General features: G+C 42.0%; 1 protein-coding gene across 1 annotated transcript; it reads right to left on the bottom strand.

Annotated features, from left to right (window-relative positions):
• On the bottom strand, window positions 1–4813 carry gpr101 (G protein-coupled receptor 101). The gene is made up of 3 exons (XM_036567738.1): window positions 4740–4813; window positions 3141–3921; window positions 1–585 (listed from the first exon to the last, which is right to left on the bottom strand). The coding sequence occupies exons 2-3, from the start codon at window positions 3828–3830 to the stop codon at window positions 1–3; spliced, it is 1275 nt and encodes a 424-aa protein (XP_036423631.1). The 5' UTR covers window positions 3831–3921; window positions 4740–4813.
• Between the last annotated feature and the right edge of the window lie 4988 nt (window positions 4814–9801).

The raw sequence follows: 9801 nt of genomic DNA, 5'->3' as shown, positions 1-9801 counted from the left end.
TCACTTGCTGCTGTGAACGGTCAGCTCCCTCTCAGAGCTCAGGCTGATGGAGGTGGTCTCTTTGTGGCTCTCCCTGGACCTCCTTTCCGTGGGCGAGGACGAAGCGGCTTCCTCCCAGGTGCGGAGGGGGCATACTCGGGCCGAATGGCCAGGGCCAGATGGGTGCAGGTGTGGGCCATGCGCTGAGCGCCCGTCTGTCACTGTGAAGCAGCTTTCGGCTGCTGAGCCTCGGCCTGGCCCCCTCTGGACACACAGTGGCCCGCAGAGCAATGCCAGGAACTCCTTACGGACGCTGCGGTGCATGTAGCCGTAGATGTACGGATGCAGGCAGCACTGCAGGAAGAAGAGGACGAGTGACAGCGAGGCCAGCCAGGGTGGTATAGAGACCCCCGAGCGCATGGACACTGTGCTCAGGATGCTGTAGGGACCCATGCCCAGAATGTAGGATGCCATGACCACGAACACCACCCGCGCCGCCTTGCAGTGGTAGTGGAAGCGCCTGTGCCGATTCTTGATGGGATACGTGGCTGAGAAAGGACCTTCAGGTTGGGGCTGCTGCTGTCTTTGGGGACTGGAACAGGACACCTGAAGAGCAGCGGTGGATAGAGTTTAAATATATATACATGCTAAAAATACTGTTACATCAGTGAAATTACAGTACTGTGTGAAATCAGAGATCACCTTTCATTTAGTTTTTTTCCAGACAAAATTACCATTAAGTATAATTTACTGATTTTTGTGGAGATTGGATATAAGGTCATCCATTTGTACAATGAGGAGGAAAAACAGGAGCTCAAACAATGATTAAAAGGTACATGGTACATTAAAAATGGGACTCCTAACAACAGTGCAAGACCTGATGGACCACCAAAACTGTCATTGTCATCTTTGAGAGACAAGAGAAAATCAAGCTCCACTCTTCATTCAGATTTAAAGAATCCACAGGCGTTAGTGTCCATTCTTCCACTGTAAGAAGCCAACTCAGTGCTATGAGTCTGAGAGAATATGTAGCTGTCAAGAAGCTGCTACTGAGAGATAAGAACATAGACAAAAAGAAGAACATCTGCAAATCAGTTCAAGAAGCTGCTGGTGCCCTTGGAACAACAGCCTGGTCACCCCAGGACCGCAACATCACTGAATGTGTTTGGAATTACGTGGATTGTGAAAAGCAGAAAATGTAACCAATATCTAAGAACTCTGGAGGTGTAGAAAATATCCCTGCAGATTTCTTTGAAAAAGAATGAAAGCAAGTGTCCTGAAAAGAATAGACGCTATAATAAAGGCAAAGGACAAATACTTGAATTTGATATTACATTGAGTTGTTGAGCCTTCTGTATCATTTTCTGTAAAACATATGTGCTTTTTTCCTGGTGCTGTTATTATAATTATATTATATGTTATTATAATTATAATTATATTATTAAGTATGCCTTGCAAAAACGTACAAACAAACAAACAGACAAACTAACTAACTAAATAACTGACTAACTAACAACAGCTTTAATACACTCTTTGCCTCTTACCAAGAGAACCATGTTTAAAAGGATTTGCCAGTGCAAAGAACCTTTTAAAGGTTTAAACCCTTTAACGGCCAGGGCCCAACGTTTTATTACACACTTCTATAACCTAAGAATAGCTCCACCACTTTGCACTTTTTTCCTTGTAGTTACTAAATAATAAGGCTTAGTAGCCTGGGATTTTAAGGGGTTAAAGAACTTTCACACAATGACACAACTTCCTAGAACCTTTACATTTTGTAGAGGTTCTTTAAACTTTGATAAGGTTCTTTGAATCATATCTCATTTACAAAAATAGTTTCCTAAAAAAACATCCATTGAAAGGTTTTTCCAGGAACTAAAAGACCAACCACCAGATCCAGGCCTTCATTCCTCACTCCTTTAACTTGAGAATAACTCAGTTTGCACTGTTTTCCTTGTTGTTATGGAATAGTGTATTAATAATAATTGTAGAACTCTACATCCAAGATAAGAACCATTTTGGAAGAGTGCAAAGGTCAAAAAACTACCAGAGAGCTGAATTCCTTGTAGTAGTGGTTACTGTGCTTGGCCTGGGTTCATAAAAACTTTCTTAAGAAAACACTTGCAAAGGTACTTATAACAACACTGAGAAGTTCATAAGATTGTTCTTAAATGCAATTCTCAAAACACCTCTCAAATATTCCCCCTAAAATAATCTTAATTATTTCCTTAAGATTTTTTTTAGGAAAATCTTCATTGTTTTCTTATGCAGGCTATGTTGCATTTTATCACATACCATAAATAACAGAAGAAACATTTTGAATTTGTATTAACTGTTTTTTTCTTTATTAGGTTCATCCACTCAGAGGAGCAAAATGAGGGAAAAATATCAAACCAAGTATTTAAAAAAAATTTTAGCAAACAGGAGCTAAATAAATTGATAAATTGATAAATTTAGATGCTTACCTTTTCAACTCTTGTAGCTTTAGACAAGTGTGAGGCTATTGTAAGGTTAAGAAAACATTTAAGAACATACTATTTTCCGGAATACCACTTGTTCTTAGAATTATTCTTAAGAAAATAGATAAGAAAAGAAAATAAGATAATTCGTAAGAAGTTATATGAAGAATAAAATGTTTTCATGACTTTTTCCTTAAGAATGAATTAAGAAAAAACACACATTTAAGAAGATTTTCTTTCTTGAGACATTTTCGTGAATCTGGCCTCTGGTCCTGGAGTGCCACTGCACATTTTAGAGTTTATCCACTTCAACTCAGGAAGGGCTTGTTAATGATGATGTGAAAACACCAAATTAGAGCAGGGAAAACATCAAAATATGCAGGGCACGGTTACTGCAGGACAAAGTTTTGGACACATTGCTCTTTAGAGCTGCAGTGGAACTTCAGTGGAACACCCACCATCAGCATATGATGTTCTTGTTGGGACCATTTTGGTCTAAAAAAATGCTAAAGCTCAAAAAATTAATATGTAAAAATGTCCAAGTGCTGTCATAAAACAGAACAGAATGAAATTAAACACAAAAAGACAATTAGTGTCTCAAAGTGAATGAATAAAGAACCGAGAATTGAAGGCATTACATTTAAAAATTTTACTTGAGTATTTGTAACTAAGTAAATGAAACAAGTTACTACTCACCTCCACTTGGGAGTCTGGAGGCTGGTTGCTCTGGATGGGATGCACCAGAGCGTTCTGTCGTCTGGCTGCTCTGAACACCATCCAGTAGCAGCACAGCATGATGGCCACAGGCAGCCAGAAGGAGAGTGTGGCCACCAGGGCTGAGTAAGAGTAGCTGGAGGACCACACCACCGTGCAGGCATTGTGTTGTCGGTCGAAGTCGATGGTTCCCCAACCATAGAGGGGCGGAGTGCTCTGCAGCAGGCCCAGCAGCCAGGTGAGGGCGATGAGGTTTGTGCCCAGGTGGGGCGTCATGCGCGTGGGATAGGACAGTGGGTGGATGATGGCCAGGTATCGGTCCACCGACACCACAATGATGGTGTTAACCCCTGCAAATGCGAAAAGGTGCATAAGGACAACCAGGGCTTGGCACAGACGAGTGTCCAGGGGCCAGACACCAGGTGCGGCGGCGGCAATGACGAAGGGCATGACCAGCACGGTCTGCAGCAGGTCAGCCAACAGCAGGTTGAGCACAAAGCGATTGGCCACATGCAGCAGCTGTGGCTTGCGCTGGAACACCAGCAGCACCACCACATTACCGAAAAGAGACGTGCACACGATAGCCGAAATGAGGGCCATCTTTACAGCGCTGTTGACCAGAGAGGGCTGCTGGAGAGCACCAGGGTCCCAGGGCACCGTGCTGGAGTTATAGTTCATGATTCTGATGAGCTGGGGGATAGCGCATGGAGCTACTCCAACAACGGCACCTCAAGGTTTATCCACACCTTCCCTCTGATGCTGCTTTCACCTTTAAAAAAAAGGGATGACAATGAATGGAAATCCAAAATAAGCCAACTGTGTTCTTAAAACATGGCAAAAGAGAATTCTTTGAAGCAATGCTATAGAACAAACCTGCACAAAGTGCAGCCCATGTTCCAAAGTTGACCTGTGAGGGCATTTGATTTGTAATGTTTGATTTTTTCCACCATCTCTTAGTACAACACTAACTTAAAATGCCATTTTGCTCCTCTACTGCTTAATAGTAATAGTAATAATAATAATAATAATAATAATAGTAATAATAATAACCAGTATAAGCATCATAATAATAGAAGAAGAAGAAGAACAAGAACAAGAACAAGAAGATGATGATGATGATGATGATGATGATGATGATAATGATGATGCTAAATTGAAGCATCATCATTATCATTATGCTTTTCAACATTCAGCATCTCGCAGGGCCCTCGTCTCTAATATCACCCCTCAGCTCCATTCACTCTCCTGTTTTCCCTCAGCGCTGCTGTGGAACATGACTTACATCTCTGCCTCAGAGTCATGGATGCAGACAGCAGCTATAAAACCTAAGATCCCAACCAGCATCGCCTCAGCTACCTGTTCCATGTTTCCCTTCACATTCAATAATCGCATCCTCCGCCACCCACGACTGCCCGAGCTAAAGCCGTGTCCGATCAGTCTATCCGCCCTGTTTCTTCTGCACAAACAGCTGGAACGCACAGCTGTCAGCATTCCATTGTTCCCCCAACGCAGATACACGAGCCCCAGCCGAGCTGTCGCTCTCTGCCAAGCTGGTCATTCAAACCAATCAAACGCTACACGCTTTACCTCTTGATGGTCATCAGAGGCGAGGCCGTGTCCGCGCTGTGGTCGCAGGGCTGAGGGTCTCCTCTCGTGTCCCCCGTGCTGTGAGCTCTCTGCTGATCCTCACTGACGCTGCTTTGCTCTGATCTCCCATTGTAGTCACCGCGCCGTTAATCAATGGCAGGCAGCGCTCGCCTCTCATCGCCGTTCATTCCCAGACCCGCTATTTGCGCTCCTCGCTCTTCGGTCCACGGTCGTTCCTCATCTGCCAACACAGATCCACTGGGGAAAAAAACAGGGCTGTGAACAATGTGGTGGTCGTACAGTGGTGTTTGTCAGCGCCGCTGCCTCTCTGTGTGTCTGCTCTTCATCTCCAGGCTCGGTGCTGCTGCTCACTGTGAATAGCCTCACCCCATGTTGGCACTGACATGATAATGTGATGCTCTGTTACGTATGGCTGTTTTTTGCCTCGTTCTAAATTTAGATTGGGGTTTTTAAAAAAAAGCCCATATACCCAAAATAGAGGGTTATAAAAAAAGATAAACGTCATTTCAGGGTCAGTTTTTTTAAAGGGATCGTATCGTAGAAAACAGTGCTTGTGTTTTTGAAATAAGAGTTTCACATAGCATGTAAACAGTTACAACCTACCAGACACCCCCCAATCCATAAATGAAAACTAAGACGCAAAAACAGCCCATTTCAAGTTTATCATGGTTGTGATGTCACAATCATGTATTTATTTACAAACTATATCATCCAGGGCCGTTTTTGCTGTCAATGGTACAAGCAGTTGCTTAGGGCCCCCAAGCCACAAAGCACCCCATGAGTGTGTCAAGGCCATGAGTGTGTTTGTGTGTGTGAATACATATATGTATGTATTCACACAAACACACTCATACGTGTTTATTTAATGTTATTATTACATTTAAACATGTGAAATGTGCAAAATGAGGAGAAATCAAGTGAGGGGCAAATACACACACACACACACACACACATATATATACATATATATAGTATTTGCCCCTCACTTGATTTCTTCTCATTTTGCACATTTAAATGTAATAATAACATCAGTTTTTTAAATATTCGTCTGGGTTCCTTTGTGACCTCCTGGATGAGCTGTCAATGCACTGTCAGGTCAATGATGTTGTATACAACATCAAAAGAGGTTGTCCAGAAAAGTATATCATGGAAACGCTGCATGCTAGAGACTTGCATGCTAGGAAGGGTAGCATAGCTCCAACAAGAAGTCAGAAACACAGCCTTTGACTGGTCAACAAGTCAGGAACCCAACCACTGATTGGTCAACAGACTCAACCCTGGGCATCAGTAGATGGCTAACAGCCATGCCAACAACAACTGTTTTCATCACAAGTAATTGGAAATAATCACAGAAGACATTCAGCGTTGGATTTGGCATTATGGGTTTATTTTACAAAGTCTCCAAAAAGGCTGGATTACAAAGCTTCTGAAAGGGATACACTTGCACCAGAGCCTTCATTTAAACAGTACATCTCTACCCTTATAGGAAAAAAGTCTCTAGTGTGCAGCGTTCTGAAAGATATTCTTTTATGTACAATGTTCTTTGATGTCATAAATGACATTGTCGACCTGAGAGGATTAATCTCAGCGTTACTGATCTGTACTACTGACTGATGAATCACTGGGATCAGGGCTGTAACTAGGATGAAAATTTTAGTGAGGTCCATTTTGCAGAAATGTGACCTACATATATCATGGTGAATAAACTAACTGCCAAATATGAGTATTACACCAACAGTGAGTTTCTCCTTTAGGGTTTTTTTTTATCTATCAGTGATTCTCTCTTTTGCATTTCTGTTCTCACTGATTACTGGAAAAGCACACATTAAACATGTTATAAAAGGCTGTCTGTGTCAAACCCCAGCTAACAGGAAAGGCAGCTACTCATACAGTTAATGAGACAAAATACAGCCTAATGTACCTTCTGATTTCTTAATAATGTTAGCTTCATGATACTATACCATCAATATGCTGGCTACAGTGAACTTTCTCATGTTGGTTGCAGTATGTTATGTGTAGGTAACAAAATACAACTTTAATTTCTCATCTAATCACTACTATAGCCTACTATGGAGCCTGTAGCCTAAACTGAGCAGCTACTGGAGCTAATCTAAAGCATACTGATTTAGCCAGCAACACTACGAGCAGTCCAAACAAAAAATGAAATACAAGGTTTGCAATTTACAGTCTTAATGTGTTGACTGCGCTCATAAACCCTTAGCTAGCTACATACACATACCATAGCAACGTTATATGCTAGCCTATAGTCTGTGTGCTGCACACCTGAACATCTCAAGAAGTTAAAGTTACTCTGGGACTCTGGGCAGCGTAGCGTCGCATACAGAGATAAACAGAGTGAGCAGTTCAGTTTAGGGCCGAGCCACAGCTGTTCTGAGGTCAGCTGAGAACCTGTCAACACCCCTTTTGGGTGGGCCTGTGACATTGGTTACGCCCCTGAATAGACTACTGTATTATCATAACGGCGCTGTTTCTACGTTTAATCAATGAATGAATGAATGGACAAAAGTGAAAAAAAAAATCTTTCTGAAACTACCGAGGTCCGGACCTCGGTGTCCTCATTGCTAGTTACGGCCATGAATGTGATAAGTTATTAATCTCAGTGTTATGAGCTCTGCTAAAGCCTGAGTAGACTGATAAATCAATGTGATGATCAGTTATTAATCTCAGTGTTATGACCTCTGCTAAAGTCTGAATAGACTGATAAATCAATGTGACAATCAGTTATTAATCTCAGTGTTACTAAACTCTTTTGAGGGAAGATGGAACTAAACAGTAGTGGACATGTTCACAAGTCACAAGCTTAGCATTACTGGATTCGTGCAAGTGTTTTGTGGACAGTTACATACATGTCATTAACTGACGATCACATAACAACTTCTACCACTTTATGAACAAATTTGCATGATTTTGTTATTGGAAAATGGCAAATTGTTTGCTTAGGTCATATGATAGCAGTGGGATTATGGGAGCAGCAGTGGACTGAAGCAGGCCATGAGAGCCAAAATAATGCTGAAAATTTTGTAACTTCTTTTGAATAAGTGAATTTCTCATGAAACATATTAACAGAAGAATTACATGAAGAAACCTGCCAATCAGTAACAACACAGAACATACATACATCATCTAAACCGCCTATCCTTCTGGGTCGCGGTGGGGTGCTGGAGCCTATCCCAGCTGTCATTGGGCAGAAGGCAGGATATGCCCTGGACAGGTCGCCAGTCCATCGCAGGGCAGACAGACAGACATACACCTTCACACACTCACTCACACCTAGGGGCAATTCAGCATGTCCAATCAGCCTGACTGCATGTTTTTGGACTGTGGGAGGAAACCGGAGTACCCGGAGGAAACCCACGCAGACATGGGGAGAACAGGCAAACTCCACACAGAAAAGACCCTGGTCGCCTGGCCGGGAATCGAACCCAGGCCATTCTTGCTGTGAGGCGACAGCGCTACCCACTGTGCCACCGTGCCACCCCAACACAGAACAGTGTAAATTAAATAAAAAATCACAACAATCGTTTTTCCCATGTGTCTTATAACATTCAGCCCACAGCAGGTCTGCCCACCCATGCACAGTGAAGTCCTAAGGAATGTTTCAGCCCAGGCTGCTTTTGGAATGAGGCGCAATACAGCCAAGCCAAGTCCTGATGCACAATACAGCCCAGTCTTAGGCTGGGCTCACACTGCCTTTTTCTAAAGGTGGACCAAATGTCTTTTTTCTGGGGCTTCTGGCTGGGTGTCTCCCCATTGGTAAGCAAGAACAGTGCTAGTCAGGTCTGCTAGCAAGCGATGGTTTCTATATGTAAGCAAAAAATATGAGGAAAAAAGGTTAACTACTACTATTAACTTACATACATAAAGCTGGAACAAAAAAAGCTAAATAAGCTAAACTTTTTAATAATCTGCTTTTTGTTAGTGTCATGAACTCGATCTGTGAAGGACTTTAGCCACTAATAACCCTCCTTTACTACTGTTATTGAAGGCCGACCTTAGCTTTGATCTGATCTGTCAGCACCGAAAAAAAATGCCCACGACCTAGTTTACTCAGCTGCTTTGAGTTTTTCAAAAGAGAGCCATGCAGCGAACATAAAACAGCAAAACCCATACATTTTATTTAATAGTTAGCATGCTCCTTTATATTAGTAGTATTAGAGTATTACTAGAGTATTGTAGTAAAACTCTTATTTCGTCATTTGGGTGGAAACAGAATGGTTCAACTCTTGAAACTGAAACTTGTCCAATCAGAGTTAGAGAAGGTAGACACAGCCAAGCAGCCTCTCCTATAGTTTAGGTCTTCAGCAGTTGAACTTTAATCCTGACATGTCAGATTAACTACTAGCTAGGGCTGTTACAGGCATTTTGGAATCAACTCCAATTCTGATTGATTACACACAATAACCTTGATTCCAAAGACTAAGACATATAAAAGGACATCTGGCAAAATAAAGAGTACTATGAATTAAAACTGACAATAGCATAGAAATGAGCTTTCGCAAAACTTTTTAACTTAGCTGACTAACAGGGGCTGCCTCAACCGTCCTCTGTAAACCCTGTCAAACGGGTAGATGTTTTGGTACTGGCAATGTTATTTGAGTGTAATTCACAATCTTCCATTTTCCACTTACAGTTGGATTATCAATGCGTGAGTTAAGGGGAAATGCATTTTTCAGACCTGTTGTCTAGACAGCGACAGCAGAATATCTCATACTCTGCATGCACATGAGTTTAGGCAAACTTGAATGTCACTGTGCGGAATTGAGTTCAAAGGTTTGTAGCCAACTTTCAAATGTTTAGTTGTGAGCAATTGATTATTTTTGAGATTGACTCCCAGCTGTACCACTAACTTGAGTAGGAAATGATAGCAGAATCAATCAAGTTTAGCATAAGTGGAATAACTTTCATGAGGAAAAATGTCACTTTAGGCCTTTTAGAAATCCTAGATACTGACTGTGAGTATTAGTGGTAGCCTGACCAGTGTGTTTTAGTCAGATGTTGAAAATGGGAAACATCCACAGCT

Source organism: Colossoma macropomum, unplaced genomic scaffold, assembly GCF_904425465.1.
Source record: "Colossoma macropomum unplaced genomic scaffold, Colossoma_macropomum, whole genome shotgun sequence".
NCBI classification, from domain to species: Eukaryota; Metazoa; Chordata; class Actinopteri; order Characiformes; family Serrasalmidae; genus Colossoma; species Colossoma macropomum.
The sequence above is the reverse complement of the archived record's forward strand: the minus strand, read 5'-3'. Positions and strand labels throughout refer to the sequence as shown.